Raw genomic sequence first — 24292 nt, 5'->3', positions numbered from 1 at the left:
GACTGCTTAAAGTGTTTTGCAACTCCAAGTTACATGTTAACCGTACATTCATACTGTGAGGGCTAACATAGTGGACAGTGGTTGGATTTAGGTGCAGGACTCGGAAGATCAGTTTAGTGCCTTTATTTACAGTGAAACAGTTGGGAAGATTATTGAAAATGTCACCGTGAGCTCTGCGGCTGGCAGTGGCTGGACCCAAGTGCAGGACTCCGAGACAAAACATTAACTTAAACGGCAGCTTTATTTGCTGGCAAGACAAACTTGGCAATACATAAAACAAAAACTCTAACTAGACTGGAGATGCATGGCATGACCTAACCTGATGATAGAAGACGAGGAATACACACACAACAAACATGGAATAGGCAACAACTGGCAGGGGAAAAAACACAGGGCTTAAATACATACTGAGGTGATTAGGGAATGTGAAACAGGAGGAGAGCACAGCTGGGAGTCATCTGACATGACAAGACAAAGGGGAGGTAAAACTCAACACATTGGCATAGTACACAGACTTTCAAAGTAAAACAGGAAACATAACAGACGCGGACTTGACTAGGGGATACAGTTGAAAGAGAAAAAAGGGAAATACTGGCAGAAACGACTGTACATTAAACAGAAGTAAAACAGAACCATAACCAAAGAACTAGAACACAAGAAATGCTAAGGAACTGAGGAGCCAGCAGTACTGGAGACAGAAATCAAAACCAAGAGAATCAAAACACATCATGAAATCAAGGATAACTAATACAAACAGAAAAACACTGAGTCCAAAGACTCAGGACCGTGACAGAAAATAAGAAACCTTTTTCTTTGTTGTTTTGTACACTAATCACATCATAAGAAAATAAACTGCTGATAACACCATTACTTGTCTTGTTGCTGAAATTTCTTGGGAGTGGTTTACTGGGGAGTTGCACTGGAATTTTGGGTCCTGGTTACACCTAATACTGGCTAATTACAGTAATGTCTGGTGTTTGTGTTAGACTGTAATCCTACAGCAGGATACCTCAATGCCAGTACCTCAGAATCTTTTGATGATATTATGCACTGTAGGTGCATAGTATCGCATTCAAAGGTTTTGAAAAGTTATTATGAGAAATATGTTTCTGAAATTGTTCCGGGTCTGAAATTGTTCCGGGTTGTAACAATCTACAAAACACAATGCAGCAAGGGAAATAGTGCTCCAGGGAGGAAGGTCATTCACATATCCACAGCAGAGCAAAACACTGAGAAGTAAGGCGGCCTTCTTCCACTCGTCCCCCTCCCTATTCCTCAGCAGGTGATAGGCATTGCCAAGATTCATTTTGCTGAAAATAGGTGGTACCTGTATGAGAGTAGAAGGTTTAGACAAACTACATAATCTGCTGGAGGAGGGGGGGCACTGGGAAGGTTAAAGGCACAATCGTATGGTCTGTGAGGGGGGAGAGAGAGCTAGGTCCTCATGGAAAGCCTCAGCTAGATCATGATAGACAGGAGAAACAGAAGAAAGATCAGGTGGATCTGGAGATATGGGAAGATCAGAGGTGAGAGGTGGGGTTGCTGATCTGAAACGGTGTTGGTGACAATGTGGACTCCAACACCAAATGCGGTATTCCCCCTCCAATTAATGCAGGGATTATGAGATCCTAACCAGGATGACCTAGGACCAGAGGAGTCAGTGGAGCTTCACAGAGAGAGATGAGAGGAGAGAGAGAGGGAGAAACAAGGGAGCGTGACAGAAAGAAAACACATCTGCAGCAGACAGGGAGCCAGGGAGAACTGAGGGACTGTGACACTTTCTTCTGTATACATCCTGTAAATGGGCAGTTTAGAAACAGTTTAACTAACATTCATGTCTTTGCCTGTGGGAGACTGTTCATTTTACATAAGAAAATCAATGTAAACGTCAGTTTCACTTCCTGTGGTACAAATGTGTTTGAGCCTGAATCTGTTTTAAAAGTTCATTTTAAAACTAAAAGTGACATTAATAACACTGTCTTGGAAGTAAACTCATACAAATTCAGCCATTCTCTGTCCTGTGTGAGGCTTCTGTGATGTTTGCTTTGTCCACTTTTAGTTACTGAAACAGTATCAAAGCCTTTAACACTGAAAATGCACAGATGAATATTGGATGGTTTCCTTTATCCTGCATTGTAAAATAATTATTTTCTTTGCAGAAGAAGATAAGGAGGAGGCTTCAAGTGAAACAAAGGTAATTGTGATGTATTTCTTGTAAAGATGTTTATCCTTCATTGCACATTAACAGCTTGGATAAGGGAAGTGGAAAACAGTTCTGTTTATGAATTTGCCTAGTTACAGTTTTGTCCTTTTCATCTTGATTTTACATCAGTGGTCTTAGCACACAAACAAATTCAAGTATTTGTTTTCTCAGGATGATACAGGCACTGATGTTCAACAGCCAGAGAATATGGATGGCAGCACAACATCAGGAGGAAAATCTGAAGCCAAGCCCCCAGGGTCATCCCCAAATCAAGAAAGAGGTAAAGTGTTAATGACGCTTCATTTTCCCAGTAAATTATATACTGACAGAAAAATATCCAAGATTCAATTCTATTTATGGTTTTACACCATGTGATAAAATGAAGAAAAAAAAGAGTCTAATTAAAGTAACGTCTGGTGTTTGTGTCAGACTGTAATCCTACAGCAGGATACCTCAATGCCAATACCTCAGAATCTTTTGATGATATTATGCACTGTAGGTGCATAGTATCGCATTCAAAGGTTTTGAAAAGTTATTATGAGAAATATGTTTCTGAAATTGTTCCGGGTCTGAAATTGTTCCGGGTTGTAACAATCTACAAAACACAATGCAACAAGGGAAATAGTGCTCCAGGGAAGAAGGTCATTCACATATCCACAGCAGAGCAAAACACCGAGAAGTAAGGCGGCCTTCTTCCACTCGTCCCCCTCCCTATTCCTCAGCAGGTGATAGGCATTGCCAAGATTCATTTTGCTGAAAATAGGTGGTACCTGTATGAGAGTAGAAGGTTTAGACAAACTACATAATCTGCTGGAGGAGGGGGGGCACTGGGAAGGTTAAAGGCACAATCGTATGGTCTGTGAGGGGGGAGAGAGAGCTAGGTCCTCATGGAAAGCCTCAGCTAGATCATGATAGACAGGAGAAACAGAAGAAAGACCAGGTGGATCTGGAGATATGGGAAGATCAGAGGTGAGAGGTGGGGTTGCTGATCTGAAACGGTGTTGGTGACAATGTGGACTCCAACACCAAATGCGGTATTCCCCCTCCAATTAATGCAGGGATTATGAGATCCTAACCAGGATGACCTAGGACCAGAGGAGTCAGTGGAGCTTCACAGAGAGAGATGAGAGGAGAGAGAGAGAGAGAAACAAGGGAGCGTGACAGAAAGAAAACACATCTGCAGCAGACAGGGAGCCAGGGAGGACTGAGGGACTGTGACACTTTCTTCTGTATACATCCTGTAAATGGGCAGTTTAGAAACAGTTTAACTAACATTCATGTCTTTGCCTGTGGGAGACTGTTCATTTTACATAAGAAAATCAATGTAAACGTCAGTTTCACTTCCTGTGGTACAAATGTGTTTGAGCCTGAATCTGTTTTAAAAGTTCATTTTAAAACTAAAAGTGACATTAATAACACTGTCTTGGAAGTAAACTCATACAAATTCAGCCATTCTCTGTCCTGTGTGAGGCTTCTGTGATGTTTGCTTTGTCCACTTTTAGTTACTGAAACAGTATCAAAGCCTTTAACACTGAAAATGCACAGATGAATATTGGATGGTTTCCTTTATCCTGCATTGTAAAATAATTATTTTCTTTGCAGAAGAAGATAAGGAGGAGGCTTCAAGTGAAACAAAGGTAATTGTGATGTATTTCTTGTAAAGATGTTTATCCTTCATTGCACATTAACAGCTTGGATAAGGGAAGTGGAAAACAGTTCTGTTTATGAATTTGCTTTGTTACAGTTTTGTCCTTTTCATCTTGATTTTACATCAGTGGTCTTAGCACACAAACAAATTCAAGTATTTGTTTTCTCAGGATGATACAGGCACTGATGTTCAACAGCCAGAGAATATGGATGGCAGCACAACATCAGGAGGAAAATCTGAAGCCAAGCCCCCAGGGTCATCCCCAAATCAAGAAAGAGGTAAAGTGTTAATGACGCTTCATTTTCCCAGTAAATTATATACTGACAGAAAAATATCCAAGATTCAATTCTATTTATGGTTTTACACCATGTGATAAAATGAAGAAAAAAAAGAGTCTAATTAAAGTAACGTCTGGTGTTTGTGTCAGACTGTAATCCTACAGCAGGATACCTCAATGCCAATACCTCAGAATCTTTTGATGATATTATGCACTGTAGGTGCATAGTATCGCATTCAAAGGTTTTGAAAAGTTATTATGAGAAATATGTTTCTGAAATTGTTCCGGGTCTGAAATTGTTCCGGGTTGTAACAATCTACAAAACACAATGCAACAAGGGAAATAGTGCTCCAGGGAAGAAGGTCATTCACATATCCACAGCAGAGCAAAACACCGAGAAGTAAGGCGGCCTTCTTCCACTCGTCCCCCTCCCTATTCCTCAGCAGGTGATAGGCATTGCCAAGATTCATTTTGCTGAAAATAGGTGGTACCTGTATGAGAGTAGAAGGTTTAGACAAACTACATAATCTGCTGGAGGAGGGGGGGGGGCACTGGGAAGGTTAAAGGCACAATCGTATGGTCTGTGAGGGGGGAGAGAGAGCTAGGTCCTCATGGAAAGCCTCAGCTAGATCATGATAGACAGGAGAAACAGAAGAAAGACCAGGTGGATCTGGAGATATGGGAAGATCAGAGGTGAGAGGTGGGGTTGCTGATCTGAAACGGTGTTGGTGACAATGTGGACTCCAACATCAAATGCGGTATTCCCCCTCCAATTAATGCAGGGATTATGAGATCCTAACCAGGATGACCTAGGACCAGAGGAGTCAGTGGAGCTTCACAGAGAGAGATGAGAGGAGAGAGAGAGAGAGAAACAAGGGAGCGTGACAGAAAGAAAACACATCTGCAGCAGACAGGGAGCCAGGGAGGACTGAGGGACTGTGACGCTTTCTTCTGTATACATCCTGTAAATGGGCAGTTTAGAAACAGTTTAACTAACATTCATGTCTTTGCCTGTGGGAGACTGTTCATTTTACAATAAGAAAATCAATGTAAACGTCAGTTTCACTTCCTGTGGTACAAATGTGTTTGAGCCTGAATCTGTTTTAAAAGTTCATTTTAAAACTAAAAGTGACAATAATAAGGCACTGTCTTGGAAGTAAACTCATACAAATTCAGCCATTCTCTGTCCTGTGTGAGGCTTCTGTGATGTTTGTTTTGTCCACTTTTAGTTACTGAAACAGTATCAAAGCCTTTAACACTGAAAATGCACAGATGAATATTGGATGGTTTCCTTTATCCTGCATTGTAAAATAATTATTTTCTTTGCAGAAGAAGATAAGGAGGAGGCTTCAAGTGAAACAAAGGTAATTGTGATGTATTTCTTGTAAAGATGTTTATCCTTCATTGCACATTAACAGCTTGGATAAGGGAAGTGGAAAACAGTTCTGTTTATGAATTTGCTTTGTTACAGTTTTGTCCTTTTCATCTTGATTTTACATCAGTGGTCTTAGCACACAAACAAATTCAAGTATTTGTTTTCTCAGGATGATACAGGCACTGATGTTCAACAGCCAGAGAATATGGATGGCAGCACAACATCAGGAGGAAAATCTGAAGCCAAGCCCCCAGGGTCATCCCCAAATCAAGAAAGAGGTAAAGTGTTAATGACGCTTCATTTTCCCAGTAAATTATATACTGACAGAAAAATATCCAAGATTCAATTCTATTTATGGTTTTACACCATGTGATAAAATGAAGAAAATGACTAATTACAGTAATGTCTGGTGTTTGTGTCAGACTGTAATCCTACAGCAGGATACCTCAATGCCAATACCTCAGAATCTTTTGATGATATTATGCACTGTAGGTGCATAGTATCGCATTCAAAGGTTTTGAAAAGTTATTATGAGAAATATGTTTCTGAAATTGTTCCGGGTCTGAAATTGTTCCGGGTTGTAACAATCTACAAAACACAATGCAGCAAGGGAAATAGTGCTCCAGGGAGGAAGGTCATTCACATATCCACAGCAGAGCAAAACACTGAGAAGTAAGGCGGCCTTCTTCCACTCGTCCCCCTCCCTATTCCTCAGCAGGTGATAGGCATTGCCAAGATTCATTTTGCTGAAAATAGGTGGTACCTGTATGAGAGTAGAAGGTTTAGACAAACTGGGGGGGCACTGGGAAGGTTAAAGGCACAATCGTATGGTCTGTGAGGGGGGATAGAGAGCTAGGTCCTCATGGAAAGCCTCAGCTAGATCATGATAGACAGGAGAAACAGAAGAAAGATCAGGTGGATCTGGAGATATGGGAAGATCGGAGGTGAGAGGTGGGGTTGCTGATCTGAAACGGTGTTGGTGACAATGTGGACTCCAACACCAAATGCGGTATTCCCCCTCCAATTAATGCAGGGATTATGAGATCCTAACCAGGATGACCTAGGACCAGAGGAGTCAGTGGAGCTTCACAGAGAGAGATGAGAGGAGAGAGAGAGAGAGAAACAAGGGAGCGTGACAGAAAGAAAACACATCTGCAGCAGACAGGGAGCCAGGGAGGACTGAGGGACTGTGACACTTTCTTCTGTATACATCCTGTAAATGGGCAGTTTAGAAACAGTTTAACTAACATTCATGTCTTTGCCTGTGGGAGACTGTTCATTTTACATAAGAAAATCAATGTAAACGTCAGTTTCACTTCCTGTGGTACAAATGTGTTTGAGCCTGAATCTGTTTTAAAAGTTCATTTTAAAACTAAAAGTGACATTAATAACACTGTCTTGGAAGTAAACTCATACAAATTCAGCCATTCTCTGTCCTGTGTGAGGCTTCTGTGATGTTTGCTTTGTCCACTTTTAGTTACTGAAACAGTATCAAAGCCTTTAACACTGAAAATGCACAGATGAATATTGGATGGTTTCCTTTATCCTGCATTGTAAAATAATTATTTTCTTTGCAGAAGAAGATAAGGAGGAGGCTTCAAGTGAAACAAAGGTAATTGTGATGTATTTCTTGTAAAGATGTTTATCCTTCATTGCACATTAACAGCTTGGATAAGGGAAGTGGAAAACAGTTCTGTTTATGAATTTGCCTAGTTACAGTTTTGTCCTTTTCATCTTGATTTTACATCAGTGGTCTTAGCACACAAACAAATTCAAGTATTTGTTTTCTCAGGATGATACAGGCACTGATGTTCAACAGCCAGAGAATATGGATGGCAGCACAACATCAGGAGGAAAATCTGAAGCCAAGCCCCCAGGGTCATCCCCAAATCAAGAAAGAGGTAAAGTGTTAATGACGCTTCATTTTCCCAGTAAATTATATACTGACAGAAAAATATCCAAGATTCAATTCTATTTATGGTTTTACACCATGTGATAAAATGAAGAAAATGACTAATTACAGTAATGTCTGGTGTTTGTGTCAGACTGTAATCCTACAGCAGGATACCTCAATGCCAATACCTCAGAATCTTTTGATGATATTATGCACTGTAGGTGCATAGTATCGCATTCAAAGGTTTTGAAAAGTTATTATGAGAAATATGTTTCTGAAATTGTTCCGGGTCTGAAATTGTTCCGGGTTGTAACAATCTACAAAACACAATGCAACAAGGGAAATAGTGCTCCAGGGAAGAAGGTCATTCACATATCCACAGCAGAGCAAAACACCGAGAAGTAAGGCGGCCTTCTTCCACTCGTCCCCCTCCCTATTCCTCAGCAGGTGATAGGCATTGCCAAGATTCATTTTGCTGAAAATAGGTGGTACCTGTATGAGAGTAGAAGGTTTAGACAAACTACATAATCTGCTGGAGGAGGGGGGGGGCACTGGGAAGGTTAAAGGCACAATCGTATGGTCTGTGAGGGGGAGAGAGAGCTAGGTCCTCATGGAAAGCCTCAGCTAGATCATGATAGACAGGAGAAACAGAAGAAAGACCAGGTGGATCTGGAGATATGGGAAGATCAGAGGTGAGAGGTGGGGTTGCTGATCTGAAACGGTGTTGGTGACAATGTGGACTCCAACACCAAATGCGGTATTCCCCCTCCAATTAATGCAGGGATTATGAGATCCTAACCAGGATGACCTAGGACCAGAGGAGTCAGTGGAGCTTCACAGAGAGAGATGAGAGGAGAGAGAGAGAGAGAAACAAGGGAGCGTGACAGAAAGAAAACACATCTGCAGCAGACAGGGAGCCAGGGAGGACTGAGGGACTGTGACACTTTCTTCTGTATACATCCTGTAAATGGGCAGTTTAGAAACAGTTTAACTAACATTCATGTCTTTGCCTGTGGGAGACTGTTCATTTTACATAAGAAAATCAATGTAAACGTCAGTTTCACTTCCTGTGGTACAAATGTGTTTGAGCCTGAATCTGTTTTAAAAGTTCATTTTAAAACTAAAAGTGACATTAATAACACTGTCTTGGAAGTAAACTCATACAAATTCAGCCATTCTCTGTCCTGTGTGAGGCTTCTGTGATGTTTGCTTTGTCCACTTTTAGTTACTGAAACAGTATCAAAGCCTTTAACACTGAAAATGCACAGATGAATATTGGATGGTTTCCTTTATCCTGCATTGTAAAATAATTATTTTCTTTGCAGAAGAAGATAAGGAGGAGGCTTCAAGTGAAACAAAGGTAATTGTGATGTATTTCTTGTAAAGATGTTTATCCTTCATTGCACATTAACAGCTTGGATAAGGGAAGTGGAAAACAGTTCTGTTTATGAATTTGCTTTGTTACAGTTTTGTCCTTTTCATCTTGATTTTACATCAGTGGTCTTAGGACACAAACAAATTCAAGTATTTGTTTTCTCAGGATGATACAGGCACTGATGTTCAACAGCCAGAGAATATGGATGGCAGCACAACATCAGGAGGAAAATCTGAAGCCAAGCCCCCAGGGTCATCCCCAAATCAAGAAAGAGGTAAAGTGTTAATGACGCTTCATTTTCCCAGTAAATTATATACTGACAGAAAAATATCCAAGATTCAATTCTATTTATGGTTTTACACCATGTGATAAAATGAAGAAAATGACTAATTACAGTAATGTCTGGTGTTTGTGTCAGACTGTAATCCTACAGCAGGATACCTCAATGCCAATACCTCAGAATCTTTTGATGATATTATGCACTGTAGGTGCATAGTATCGCATTCAAAGGTTTTGAAAAGTTATTATGAGAAATATGTTTCTGAAATTGTTCCGGGTCTGAAATTGTTCCGGGTTGTAACAATCTACAAAACACAATGCAGCAAGGGAAATAGTGCTCCAGGGAAGAAGGTCATTCACATATCCACAGCAGAGCAAAACACTGAGAAGTAAGGCGGCCTTCTTCCACTCGTCCCCCTCCCTATTCCTCAGCAGGTGATAGGCATTGCCAAGATTCATTTTGCTGAAAATAGGTGGTACCTGTATGAGAGTAGAAGGTTTAGACAAACTACATAATCTGCTGGAGGAGGGGGGGCACTGGGAAGGTTAAAGGCACAATCGTATGGTCTGTGAGGGGGGATAGAGAGCTAGGTCCTCATGGAAAGCCTCAGCTAGATCATGATAGACAGGAGAAACAGAAGAAAGATCAGGTGGATCTGGAGATATGGGAGGATCGGAGGTGAGAGGTGGGGTTGCTGATCTGAAACGGTGTTGGTGACAATGTGGACTCCAACACCAAATGCGGTATTCCCCCTCCAATTAATGCAGGGATTATGAGGTCCTAACCAGGATGACCTAGGACCAGAGGAGTCAGTGGAGCTTCACAGAGAGAGATGAGAGGAGAGAGAGAGAAAGAAACAAGGGAGCGTGACAGAAAGAAAACACATCTGCAGCAGACAGGGAGCCAGGGAGGACTGAGGGACTGTGACACTTTCTTCTGTATACATCCTGTAAATGGGCAGTTTAGAAATAGTTTAACTAACATTCATGTCTTTACCTGTGGGAAAGATTTTCTTATTTTACAATAAGAGAATATTTTATTTTAAAAGTTCATTTTAAAACTAAAAGTGAGAATAATAAGGCACTGTCTTGGAAGTAAACTCATAAAAATGCAGCCATTCTCTGTCCTGTGTGAGGCTTCTGTGATGTTTGTTTTGTCCACTTTTAGTTACTGAAACAGTATCAAAGCCTTTAACACAGAAAATGCACAGATGAATATTGGATGGTTTCCTTTATCCTGCATTGTAAAATAATTATTTTCTTTGCAGAAGAAGATAAGGAGGAGGCTTCAAGTGAAACAAAGGTAATTGTGATGTATTTCTTGTAAAGATGTTTATCCTTCATTGCACATTAACAGCTTGGATAAGGGAAGTGGAAAACAGTTCTGTTTAAGAATTTGCTTTGTTACAGTTTTGTCCTTTTCATCTTGATTTTACATCAGTGGTCTTAGGACACAAACAAATACAAGTATTTGTTTTCTCAGGATGATACAGGCACTGATGTTAAACAGCCAGAGAATATGGATGGCAGCACAACATCAGGAGGAAAATCTGAAGCCAAGCCCCCAGGGTCATCCCCAAATCAAGAAAAAGGTAAAATGTTAATCACGCTTCATTTTCCCAGTAAATTATATACTGACAGAAAAATATCCCAGTTTCAATTCTATTTATGGTTTTACACCATGTGATAAAATGAAGAAAAAAAAAAAGACTAATTACAGTAACGTCTGGTGTTTGTGTTAGACTGTAATCCTACAGCAGGATACCTCAATGCCAATACCTCAGAATCTTTTGATGATATTATGCACTGTAGGTGCCATGGTCCTGGGTCATTTGACCCAGCGTTTTATGTTAATTATTATTGTGATTTTGTGTTCTAGTTCATTCTGATTATGTGTTCGGGTTTAGACTTTTTAGTTCTTAGGGTTTTGGTTCTGTGTTCCCTCTGTTTAGTGTCTGCCCATGTGTTCCCTTTGTTCTCTTTCTGTACCGTGTTTCTGAGTCCAGTCTGTGCATTTTCTGTTTTACTTTGAAGGTCTGTGTCTTATGTCAGTGTGTTAAGTTTTGTGCTCTCCCTGTCTCGTCTGTGTAATCAGTGTCCGCCGTGTCTCCCAGCTGTTTCCTCCAGTCCTGTTCACCTCTTGTACTTAGTGTCTGCGTCTTCCCCTGCTCATCGTCGCGTCGTCCCTCATTCTTCTTTCTATGTTTCGTCTGCCCGCTTGCCTTCCTGTTTAGTTTAGTTGCATCCCACTTTAGCCAGTTTTCTGTTTTGCCTGCCATCCAACTATAAAGTTTTTCTAAGTGTACTTTTCCCTTCGTGAGTCCTGCTCTTGGGTCCAACATTCCTATCTGCCGTCACACAGTCATGACACTAGGTGTATAGTATCAAATTGAAAGATTTTGAAATGTTATTATGAGAAATATATTTCTGAAATTATTCCGGGTCTGAAATTGTTCCGGGTCATAACAATCTACAAAAGACAATGCAACAAGGGAAATAGTGCTCCAGGGAGGATAGTAATCCACATATCCATAGCAGAGCAAAACACAGAAGCAAGGCGGCCTTCTTCCACTCGTTTCCCTCCTCAGCAGGTGATAGGCATTGCCAAGATTCATTTTGCTGAAAATGGGTGGTACCTGTATGAACTCAAAAGAAGAGGACAGTAAGGGCAGAGCGTAGAAGGTTTAGACAACTCACAATAGAATTACGAGATCCTAATCAGGGATGACCTAGGACCAGAGGAGTCAGTGGAGCTTTGAACACACAGAAACAGATTTCTTCACAGAGAGATGCTGCAGCAGACAGGGAGCCAGGGAGGACTGAGGGACCATGACACTTACTTCTGTATACATCCTGTAAATGGGCAGTTTAGAAATAGTTTAACTAACATTCATGTCTTTACCTGTGGGAAAGATTTTCTTATTTTACAATAAGAGAATATTTTACAATAAGAAAATCAATGTAAAATTCAGTCACTTCCTGTGGTGTAAATGTGTTTGAGCATAAATTTTGAAAAATATATTTCTAATGTTGTTCCATAATTCATAGACATTGTTTCTGGCAGATTAATTGACCTGCTTGTCTTAAATTTTGCCACCAGCTGTTTCTTTTTAAGACCACTTGCTTTTTTAAAGGGTTTTATTGCCCCCGCCTGTTAACAGTTTTAGAAAAGGGTAGCATTGATACTTCACAACAAAATGTTTCTATGCAGACCTGCATTTCAGATTAACTGTTGATAAAGTGTATAGAAATAAGCACTGTATAAACTTGTAAAAATAGGAAAATGTGTAAAGCAGTGGTTCTCAAACTTTTCATGAGTACCACCTCATAAAATATATGGCTCTTGAAGTACCACCCTTATGACAGACATTAAAGTACAGTAGTATAGGCCTATCTAACAACTGTGCTGCATTAAAACATTCACAGTAGGTAGGTGCGGTGGGGCATGGTGTGTGGTGCCGTGCGGACGCACCTGCACGGCATCCACAATCACGCCCGCCGTGTTAAAATACGGAGACTCAGGGGTTGGTTGTTGTTATGGTGGTGTGACAAAGGTGAATAAAGATGGCTCAAAACGCAGATCTATGGTCCCGTCATGCCTTAATTCCACCACACTGGTGCCGAAACCAAGGGCGCGGCACTGCGGGCCTACGACTGAGTCAGAGGGAGGAGCTGGCCCAGAGGGTGGCCGAAATGGCAGCCACCCAATAAGAGCAGGCAGCGGAGGTGCGCTGCCAGCAGGAAGAGCTGCGGGTCGAGACCGAGCACCACCTGGGGAGAATGGCGGAGCTGGTGACAATGCTCCAGGCCTGGACAACCCCGCCACCCCCACTGGAGTATCCTGACGTTGGGGAAGTGGTGGAGGAGCTGCGGGAGGCACCTCGGCATCCAAGGTGGGGGACAAGGCGCACGGGGGTCTGCGCCTGACGGGGAGGGGGAGCAAACGGGTGAAGGGCTGCTCCAGCCGGGAGCGGTGGAGGAGCCGCTCCAGCTGGTGGCAATGGACGAGGCCCGCGGGGGTCCACACCAAATGGAGGAAGAAGAGCCGCTCCGGGAAGGGCTGTTCCAGCCGGGAGCGGTGCAGGAGCCGCTCCAGCCAGAGGTGGATGAGGGGTGAGAGGGACTGTGCCTGCTGGAGGTGCCATGCGGGAAGCCGCTCCAGCTGGGAGCCGGGAACAGTGGCCTGGGAGTCAAGGAGGCCATTTACATGAAAAGGGAAAGACCATCTCTGAATCGAGGAGGGGGCCTAAGGGTACATCTTTCCCCATCTTACAATGCTGTGATTGCAGCCATTCCCCAACTCTCTGTGAATGGTACTCATGGCCATTAATCAGTGGTCTTTGATCAGTGGGTTTTGGTCAGTGGTTGTTGATCAATGGTCATGAGATTTGAATAATTATGATTAAGGAACTGACCTCCCAGCCTATTGTTCCTTCAGTGGGCTGGTTTCAGTCATTATGCAAATGTACTGTTTATAAGATTGGGGAAACCTGCAGTCAGCTGAGACTGAAGAAGTCACTTGGATGAGTGACGAAACGTTTCTCCCACAAAACGCTACGTCCAGATGAACAGAATCAACTTTTGGAGATCTCCGTACTTATGTACGTATTTAAGTACTGTTTAGTGATGATCAAATTGAGATTTTGTCAAACACTCAAGCATTTGTGCTGGAATTGTTTTGTGATTTTGAAACCATCTGAAACCCATCTTTACAGTGATGCCTGCTGGCCAATTTGGCCATCGCTACATCTTGATAATGCTTTTCTGTGAAACAATGACACAGATTGTCCCTGCACAGTTCCAAATAAAGCTACTGATTATACCAGGCTGTAAATAATTGTTATCAACACAAATGGAGAAATCCCTGTACAAACAAGGCAAGAGAAATGTGTTTTGTTGACTTTTAAATTTTCTGTGAGTTCCTGTCATCAGGTTTGTTCAATACACTGTCAATCAAAGCTTGAAGCTGCCATAGCATTACAATTTATTTTTAAGTTGTTTAAAAATTATATATTTAAATGAAAATATATTAAATGCATTTTCTGTCTTTATAACAAAGGAACATTCATTATTATATATTGATGAATGTTAATTGCTAATTCTGACCAATCGCAATATTCCATTTCACTCACGTTGATCAGTACATTTTTAAATCATCCTCTGCTAAGCCACCTTTGAACCATGATGAAACTTTCCTTAACTTTATTTGCAACCTATAGCTACTGTGGACTGTGTTTTGTAACATATTGTTCGAGTCTGTAGTTTTGGTTTCAGTGAACCTGTGGCCTCCTGTTGTTTATGAGATATTCACACCAGAAGCATCAGTGGGAATATAAAAGGGGAAGGGGAAAAAAATCATTTCTCATGAAAATTGTTAAGAAAAAGATTCTTTTAATTATTGGATGTGTTTTTCTAGCTTTTAATTTTACAGTATAAATATTTTCCTTGTGGTATCACAGTATGTGAGTAACAGGTTTTATTGAGGATGAAGTAACTTCATGCTGCATATGACATTTTCTGTTGAAAGTAAAAAATAACTGGAGAACAGATGGAGTCGGAGCTGAAAAATCTAGCCCGATTTTTTTTCTCCTTAAAAGCAGAAGTGGTTTTTATTGAGATATTTTGATGAGTTTACAACACAATGTGCTGCTTTTTTCGCTGATAGGAGTGAATAGAGCTCACCCACCAGTCTGTCTTTCTCACTTTCTGTCATCTGCTGCCAGTAATCATTCGAATAGCCCATATATGTATTTGATTATACTTTTGATTCCAGTGTTTAAATGCTTGGATGGATTATATTGGTCTTCACAATCCACAGCAAAAAAATAATGAAAAATGGGGTATTGTTATCTTTTACATATGCATGTGCAATAAGTAAAAGCGGTAGCATCAAAAACAGTAATTTAGTAATTACGACTGGCTCTGGTTCCTAACAAAATGTTAATCCTGGTGGCTCCCACTGCCTAGAAGTAGCAGGTATGTACCTGTTGAAACTGTAGTGAAGTACACCAAGACCTTGCAGGCCCTGCTGGTTCAGAGACTTATTACCCGTGAAGAAAGCAAGACAAACAGCTTAACCGGTTTTTAACTTGCAAGGTTAAACGCGCAAGGAAAGCTGATCAGATCAGGGTCTTGGAGCTGAATGCTCCTCACCTGATCCCAGACAACTCCGACTCCCAGTGTCCCCTTGCCACCTTTTATTCAGTGATAAACAGTTTCACAAACACCCATTGTAACCCCCCCCCACCCTGTGGTGCGTCAGAAAACTAAGGCACTGTGTGTGTGTGTGTGTGTGTGTGTGTGACTTCCTGCTGATCACAAAGGGTCATCTCCCCTCACCCTGTGTTACGTTCCCCTAAAAGTGTCCAGAGCTCACCTTTCTCTGCCCTTAAATACCTTTTAATTGTTGATGTGAGTCAGCTGTACAAAAGAAAAAGGTGGCACCTAAGGCAAGGCAAGAGAGATGGTAGGACACGCCCACACAGGCAACTTCAGGAGGCGGCCCTCCTAGGGCCGTAACACCCTGTATATATGGCTTAACCCCTTTAACGGTCCATCATACACAAGCATAGGTGAGGCCATAAAGGGCAGAAAGTTTACTAAATAAGAAAACAGAACCTTCACATAGAATGTGCCTGCTGTTAAACACTATAACCAATTGCCTCCCCCACCATCCTACATGTGGGGGAGGAGAACAGAAGAATATCTAAACATGCAGTTTAAGGCAAGGTTTAAAAGTTTAAGTACAATAATGACAACATTATCAGAATCAACCTAAAAGTCATGCTTACGTGACCTAGGTGTTTGGAACTGCAATTTGAAGCATTGTTTCAAAACAGCTAAATTTCAGAATCTTGACAAAGTGTCATAAGGTCTGCATCGAGTTTCTATTCCCTACCTTTCTTCAGTTAATTGTCGTGTCCTAGTCATACGTCTCCTCATGTTGTGTGCTCTCCAGTCTATCCATCCTGCATATGGGTCTTCTCTGCCAGCCAGATTTTTACACTGGGTGTCCTTCCTGACACAACCCTATCTGGGTTTTGCATCTCCTCCCAGTCTCAAACCAGGGATCTTGTGTCTTAAGTGAATATCTTAATCACTACACTTTGGAGTTAAAGAAAAAAAAAAGGCTGAACTGTTTAGCAACAAAAGCTAGAGAACTGTATTGGATCAACCACATATTGATTTAGCTTTACTTTCTACTTTAAACTGCAGAAATCTCAGAGATGGACATCAGTGGAGACAAGGTAAAAAAACAAAAAGTCACAATTTATTTAAAAAGATATTAAAGACAATTTCCTTTACTATACTGTTTAAGAGTAGATGTTTTGTTTTGTTTTTTTTACATTGAATACATGTTTACTTGCTTATTTACTGCAGTCATGGAAGGGTTCTGAAGACAGCAGCAAGACAACATCACACCAAGAAACAGAGCCGTTTCACAGACTTCATCTTAAAGACAAACTTAAACAGAAGTTGTCACCAGCAGATCTTCTTCAAATACGTTCACCTTTGAAACAGCACCATGTGACATGTGAGAAAGATCTACCCCACATTTTTCTATACAGGCTGATGATGTTAGATTACAGGGCCAGATATATTCCTGTCAGATCAGACAGTCCTGAGGGGATCAATCCAAAGCCTGTTCAAGACAATAAGATCACTGAGAATGATTTCAATGATTTGGATGCTTTATTAAGCATGAGTGCAGACACAGAGCTCACAGAACAGGCACACGTGCATCCAATGGATGTTCAGATGGCAGTATTTCACTGCTCAGACAGCTTCCTTAAACAGATGATGAGTACAAAGCTCTCTCAGTGTCAGTATGCCTTACCTTTGCTTGTTCCTGACCCAGTCACTATGGAGATCGAGTGTCCTCTGTGGACATTTAGAGAAATAACAAAAACCTGGAAGGTGACTGAAATCAAAGACGGCTCAAACATTGTGACTATGAAGAGTGTTTCAGTCTGCAAAGCTCAGACACCCTTGGTGTCATTTTTCCGCCTGGGTTCTCTGTCAGTGTCTAAATCTCAGCTGATGAACACTTTGATCAACGACCGTCACAGCACCTTCTTCCACAGGAACTGTCCAGGAAGCACCAAGTCTCGATATCTGATGGATGGTGTGGCAGAGATCGCCTGGTACTGTCCTGCTGGAAAACCCAGTGATGTCTTCAATGACTGCATTGCCTTTTGTAATCTTCATGGTGATGCTCTGTTGATTGAAAAACAGCGCGACATACTGATTGAAAAATCTTCAGTAAATATTTTTTTTGTTGCCTCTCTTCAAAAAAATGAGAAAAGCAAGGCATTTATATCAACTCTTTTTCAGTCTCAGAAGCCTCTCATTTGTCTCTGTGTTGATGACAGCTGTAATATTAAAACAAAAAATGGAAAATACATATTTGGTCTCAAAGACAGAAGCCAGTCAGATGTATCTGAAGAACTGAAACAGATCATAAGAGAAGTCTTATCTGTAGATGGTTCCAGCTTGAAACCATCTTTCAAGCTTGAAGCCATGCCTAAGCTCTCTGGAATCAAATATGACAGTGACCCAGCCTGTCAAAGTGGGAAACTTGTTGCTATGAAAATAATGGATCTTCTTTCAAAGGATAACATGGATGTTTCAAAGATCAAAGATGAATTCCTTCCTTATCGAGGTGATCTGTGGCATCAGTGGAGCAAAATACACAAAGAACTGTATCATCTCAGAGGAGACATTGAAAAGGAGAAAAGTAAAAAGCAACAAGAACTGATGAACATACGTCAGAAACAATGTGCTGCTTCCTGCAGTAAACTGATGAAGTTCTTTATTGAAAGCCTCAAATCATTGCCACCAGCAGACAAAGAACATTTTCTAAAATGGATTCAAATCTTAATGGATGATCTCGCCACAGATGATCTTTCTGTCATTCTCAAAAGCTATGATGAAAAGTGGTCTGAGGTCTTGGCTTTGAAGAACAAATCTGACAAATTGGAAGAGTTGGCCTTGACAGACAAGCAGAAAAAATCAGACTTGTTAATGAAAAAACAAACGGAGCTTGAAGAAATATCCAAAAAACTGCAGTCTGCAACATTTGGTTTGGAGCACATCTTCAGAGAAATGGGACAGATCTATGAAGCTCATAGAGCAATAGGAGAGAGCAGACACACTGACTGGTCTAAATACCCTGAGCTGGCTGCACAGCTGATGATATCAGGACACCCGATGGAGCTGATGGATGGTGATGCAGGTCACGTGCCTTTAACATGGATCTCCAGCCTTTTAGAGGAAGTCATCAAGAAACTGGGGGACAAGAGAGTTTTTGTGTTGTCAGTTTTGGGCATACAAAGCAGTGGAAAATCAACAATGCTGAACACCATGTTTGGGTTGCAGTTTGCAGTGAGTGCAGGCAGGTGCACCAAAGGTGTCTTCATGCAGCTGCTCAAAGTATCAGAGGAGATGAAGAAAGACTTGAAGTTTGACTATCTTCTAGTGGTGGACACTGAAGGACTGCGTGCTCTTGAGCTGGAAGGTAACACCACTGGCCGCCATGACAACGAACTGGCAACATTTGTTGTTGGTCTGGGAAACCTGACACTGATCAACATCTTTGGAGAGAATCCATCTGAGATGCAGGACATCCTGCAGATTGTTGTTCAGGCTTTCATGAGGATGAAGAAAGTTAAACTTTCTCCCAGTTGTGTGTTTGTTCATCAGAATGTTACAGATGTTGCAGCAGCAGAGAAAAACATGGATGGAAAGAGACGCCTGCAAGAAAAACTGGACCAGATGGCCAAACTAGCAGCTGAAGAGGAGGATTGCAGTGCAGAGTGCTTCAGTGATGTCATTGAGTTTGATGTCCAAAAAGATGTGAAATACTGTGCCCAGCTATGGGAGGGCAGTCCACCCATGGCTCCTCCTAATCCAGGTTACAGTGAGAGCATCCAAGAAGTGAAGAACACCATCCTCTCTAAAGCTTCAAAGTCTGATGGGATCACTCTCACACAGTTCAAAACCAATATTCGTGACCTGTGGAGTGCCCTCCTCAATGAAAACTTTGTTTTCAGTTTTAAAAACACACTTGAAATTGCAGTGTACAGAAAACTGGAGGCCCAGTACGCAAACTGGACCTGGGCCCTGAGGAGCAACATGTTAACCATTGAAAACCAACTTTATAACAGAATTGAAAATGGAAATCTTGACAAGGTGGAGGTGAGCTGTCTTTTAAAAGAATCTAATGAAACATTTGAAACAATCAAAAAAGAAATGACAACATACTTTAATGATGACAAAGAGAAAGAAATGTTGGCTCAGTGGAGAGGCCGATTTGAAACCAGAATCGAAGAGTTTCATGATGAACAGGTGAGCACAGTGAAAAGAAAACTGGAAGAACTTATTCAACAGAAGAAGGCTCGTAAAAAGCTGGATGATAAGAAGAAAGAGTTTGAAGACAAGCTGCTACAGAAGAGCAAAGAGCTCGCTCAGCAGCTGAAGGATAAGGCCAAAGATGAAGAAGAACTTCAAAAACAGTTCAGCTCTGTTTGGAGTGTCTTGGCTACTGAATTAACAGCTGATATAAAGCCTATTGAAGAAATCAACCTGGAAGAAGATCAGTTTACTATCCTTCAAGAACTTGGTTTTGAAAAGAATTTCATAAATGAACGCAGACAAAATGGGAGATACAAGAATATATCAAGGCTTGGAGATTATTCAGATTATGTAAAACCAACAAAACTTCTGGGAGTAAATTGGGCAAAGAATACATTATATCAAAACGAACAACAGATCATATCACTCATTGAAAAAGCTGTAACTGAGTCATTTGATGCAATAAAGCACAAACCTGTGGCTAAAAGAGGCTACAAACTAGCTTATTTGCAAGAAGTAGTCAAACAGGTAAAACAAGAAGTGAAGAATTTTCTGAAAGAGGTGAATTGTGCTTTGAAGAAGGAGTTTACAGTTGATCTCATACTGTATGTGTTCTCAGAATCAGAGCGTTGGATTCTAGACTCCCAGAAGAAATTCAAAATGAACAATGATATAGTCGCTTATTTAGAAAGCAAGGAAACACAGTATTACAATGTTTTTAGAAGCTTTTGCGAAGGAAGTTCATCTGCTGTTGTGCTCGCAGAACTGATCTGTGAAAAGCTGAAAGCGTCCACTGTTGAGGCTGTCTGTAACAAGACTGCCATTGGTCTGGCTGGAAAGATGAGGTGTAATTTCCCAGCTTTCAATGGGAACAGGCTGAACCTGGAGAAACATGTGCTGAAGTCACTCGCTGAGAATGAAGACTTTGATGATTTCATCACCTACATCAGAAATCCACGGAGACAAATGGAAGCTTTTATAAAATTACAAGTAAATGAATTCATAGATCACAGAGATGACACTGTGAATATACTCAAGAAAAATGTTGAAGACTTAAACACACTTGTGAGTCAAGCTTTATTTACAGCAACACAGAAAGTCCAAACTCAGAGAGGGGACACAGACATGTGGCTGAATGAATTTTCTAGTTTGCTAAAAGGTGAGTTAACATTTGAGACCATTTCTTCTCAAAATTTTAGTGACATAAATGATTTTGAGTTTCTGAAGGACCAGATGATAAAAAGACTTGATTCCATCATTGATCAGATGAGGAGCCTCTCATTGGATAAACTAAAAGAATCCAGGCTGAAACCTGAAGAAATCCTCATTGATCAGCTGTGTAAGTGTTGCTGGGTAACGTGTCCATTCTGTGCAGCTGTTTGTACTAACACCATTGAAGATCACAGTCCTGATGACCACAGCGCCCTTTTTCATCGACCTGATGGAATCAAAGGATGGCACTACCGAGACACAGTGGAATTCAGCATCGATTTCTGTACAACAAATGTTGCAAGTGATCGCAGTTTTCACCCTCGTTATGATTCAGATAAAACCGTTCCCTATAAACAGTACTCAAAGGCTGGTCCAGAGTATGCTAACTGGAGAATCACTCCTGATGAGTCTAAGCTGGCGTACTGGAAGTGGTTTGTGTGTCGATTTCAAAATCAGCTGGAAGAGTACTACAAGTACAAATTCCAGGGAAGAGGAGAGATTCCCTGTGAGTGGAAAACAATCTCTCAAGATGAAGCCATTAAAAGTCTGGATGAAATATGTTAAAGAATAAAAGAAAACAGGACCCTGCTGAAAATGATTATACTTTTATAGTTTTTACATTATAAGGCTTATAAGGTATTATGATTAATGACTGATAAAACAGATTTTGTTCATTTATCTTTACATGTGAAAAGTGATTTCTTTTGACTGTGAAATGAGGAATGAGAAGGTGATAAGAGGTCAAAATAACATAATCCCATTTCATATTGGCAAAGTTTCCTTCATGTGTTTAATTTGTTGAAATGGCAGGTAAAGGTAGCTTGTCTTTGTGTAATAACGGCCTAACATTTGAGAAGAGATATTTTACTGTTATTTTATCACTGCATTAGAATCATATAATAAGCATTGCATTAAAGCATTTATTGAAGCTATTGACATTACATTAAAGTTTGGATGACAGTAATTGTTATAACCTCATGTTAATCTTCTATTTACAAGTGTTGGTATAATCATATAATCTTTTCATTGCAGGTGTAACCATGATCATCTTTATACATATTGCCGCTTGGTGCTTATTATGGAGTTGTGCTCAAGTCAGTAAGGGTTAAAAGCTACAGTCAGCGGGATGTCTGGCTGATCTATTGAGTGAAGTGGCTTAGAGCATAAAAGGCCGCACACGCTTACGAAACACTTATGGCATGTTATTCTTTATGATCTTTTATTCAGTTATATCTTTTGTTAAACTTTAAGTAGTGTGCATTGGCAATAATTACTCATTACTTCATTTACTCATCATCATTAATTGTGATTTCATTAAAGAATTTCTTTAGGCTGTCGGCCTTATGTTACAACTTCTATTACAGGTATTGTCATAATCCCATATTAACATTTTCTATTACAGGTGCAGTGATAATCATTTTGATATACATGCATTGTATTTTTGTGCTTGCCAATGAGGGGGCTCGGTCAACTAGTGGAGGGTCGGAAGCTTTGTCCGGTGCGAAGTTCGGACAATCTATTGTGTTAAGGATCTTGAGCTATGGAAGGAACACGCTTACAAAACATATACTATGTCAGTTATCATTATCCTTTATTCATTTAAATTCTTTTTATTAAGCTTTGAATAGTGGCATTTGATTAGAACATTTATTCAACATATTACATGTATGGTTTCAGTTAGGTTATTGCACACATGAAGAGTTGGCCTCTGTCCTTATAGACAGAGTGAAGGCTGAGGTCGAGGCACACAGGCGCACACACACAAGCAGTAGTTAAACTCATGAGTAGGTGAGAGTTCAAACATTTAAATAATAGTTTGCAAAGCCTTGTAGCTGTTTGATAGTGCTTGCAGGAGAGACTGTTTGTTCCAGGGGATAAGCAGAGTTAGAAGATTACTGGGAAGGATCTGGCCTCGGGAAGAAGAAAATGTTCTTTTAATGTGTTAAAAGTTGTCAACATTGATTGTATTGTACCTACTTTATGCATGAGGGGGCGTTCCAATACCCTGATTTTCATAAAAACTATTGTTGTGTGGTTTTCGGTGAGAGATCTTATGCTGTCTGCGTGCAGTGTTCATCTCCCACACGTGTGTTCATTAAAATCATCGTTTGACTTGACCCGGCCGGACCAGTGTTGTTATTTTGGTTTTCCTCCTGTATCCATCCCCAATATTTTGAACCCGTGACACATTCAATAGTAACTCTAATTGAATAATACAGGGAAAAGTATAACTGCATTCAAAAAACTTCTCATCTGACTTTTCATGTTGTTGATGTTTAAGGTCACCACAAGTAGAGTTATCCATTTTATTCTTTCCTTTTTCAGTAGCATGAAATATTAATATTACAAAAATGTAAACTAGCATATTTTCAATCATTTGAATTTGTTTCATAGATTCACAGTAACGTTTTGAATCATTCTATTTTCTCATGTTCGGATTATGACATCTTATCTCTTTTAAATATTAATCTTAATGTTGTCTATGCTAAATTTTTAAGACTAAGTAAATACTGGTTGAATTCTTTCATTTACAGAGTAATCCATTCACAAACTTAGAGCTCATTAGGTTTGTTTGAACATGTTATCCTCATATGATTTAAACCAGTTAATCACAGTAATGTAATGTTTGGTTAGACTTGTCCTTGGTTTTATTTGAACAATTCTGATATCGAGGCCATTTTATGATATAATCATTCAAAATGTTTATTTTATTTTTAATTATGTTGTTCAGTGACAAAAAAAATATCAGATAGACATTGTTAGTGGAAGATGCATCACAAAATAAACATTGTACATTAAAAAAAACAATTCTCTCTTTTTGATGCTATTATTTGTGTGTGTGTGTGTGTGTGTGTGTGTGTGTGTGTGTGTGTGTGTGTGTGTGTGACTAGGCCTAGGTCTGTGGCTTGTTGAGCTTTGGTGCCTGTGTGACATTGTCGTGCAGGGTGGAGGTTGCCTCTCCCTACCGCTCCCTGCTGGTTGTTGATCCCTTCTTTTTTTGTATGTATTTTCTTACAGGTGCATCAATTGATGACACATCGTATTTTTATTCTGTCCATTTATCTTTCCTCCTGTTTACTCCCCATTTTTCTTTTTTCTTTCTGACTCTATTGTTTTCTTTTCTCTTTGCTGCTTCTATCCCGTCCCACCTGTCATTTTTGTTATTACTATATAACACAAAAACTCATGTGAATTTTTTTTTAATTTTATGTAGAAAGATGGACAATACATATTAATGAACATTTTAACAAATGTAAACATGCCAGATTATAGCCCTTGGCTAGTTTCCATCTGCAGACCCTCTGGCAGGTTGTTGTTACACACAAATTAGTAAAAACATACAGAGACACTATTTACAGACCATTTATATAGAGACAAGGACAAAAACAGTGATTACATCATATTAGAACAAACAATAACAAGAATGGACAACAGAGGACAATATAGAAAACAATAATGGAAACACATCAATTACATTGCACAAACCCCAGTATTGCACATACCCTGACTGTCCTGTTATTGCACTGACCCATTACATTAATAATTGTTTCCCTTTTTGTAATGCACTGACTCTGTTTCACGTCCAGTATATAATCATGATTAATAAAACATGATCACATGTTTGTGTGTCCCTCAGCCACCCTTTTAAGTGACTCCCACAAATAGGTGTCATGGT

General features: G+C 40.3%; 1 protein-coding gene across 2 annotated transcripts in view; it reads left to right on the top strand.

Annotated features, from left to right (window-relative positions):
* LOC106099041 (interferon-induced very large GTPase 1) overlaps nucleotides 1-21517 on the top strand; it is a 45271-nt gene extending 23754 nt beyond the window's left edge. The window contains exons 6-20 of one of the 2 annotated variants that reach the window (XM_019367385.2): nucleotides 2160-2194; nucleotides 2375-2483; nucleotides 3806-3840; nucleotides 4021-4129; nucleotides 5458-5492; nucleotides 5673-5781; nucleotides 7081-7115; nucleotides 7296-7404; nucleotides 8723-8757; nucleotides 8938-9046; nucleotides 10320-10354; nucleotides 10535-10643; nucleotides 16267-16298; nucleotides 16432-20563; nucleotides 20780-21515. In XM_019367385.2, coding sequence (XP_019222930.1) covers nucleotides 2160-2194; nucleotides 2375-2483; nucleotides 3806-3840; nucleotides 4021-4129; nucleotides 5458-5492; nucleotides 5673-5781; nucleotides 7081-7115; nucleotides 7296-7404; nucleotides 8723-8757; nucleotides 8938-9046; nucleotides 10320-10354; nucleotides 10535-10643; nucleotides 16267-16298; nucleotides 16432-20563; nucleotides 20780-21180 — 5429 coding nt within the window. In that variant the 3' untranslated portion in view covers nucleotides 21181-21515. Of the gene's footprint in view, nucleotides 1-2159; nucleotides 2195-2374; nucleotides 2484-3805; nucleotides 3841-4020; nucleotides 4130-5457; nucleotides 5493-5672; nucleotides 5782-7080; nucleotides 7116-7295; nucleotides 7405-8722; nucleotides 8758-8937; nucleotides 9047-10319; nucleotides 10355-10534; nucleotides 10644-16266; nucleotides 16299-16431 lie in introns of both variants that reach the window. The other variant, XM_019367378.2, reaches the window with a different exon arrangement.
* Nucleotides 21518-24292: the final 2775 nt, after the last annotated feature.

This window comes from Oreochromis niloticus, linkage group LG2 (genome assembly GCF_001858045.2).
Source record: "Oreochromis niloticus isolate F11D_XX linkage group LG2, O_niloticus_UMD_NMBU, whole genome shotgun sequence".
NCBI classification, from domain to species: domain Eukaryota; kingdom Metazoa; phylum Chordata; class Actinopteri; order Cichliformes; family Cichlidae; genus Oreochromis; species Oreochromis niloticus.
Note: the sequence above shows the minus strand (reverse complement) of the source record. Positions and strands in the feature narration are given on the sequence as shown.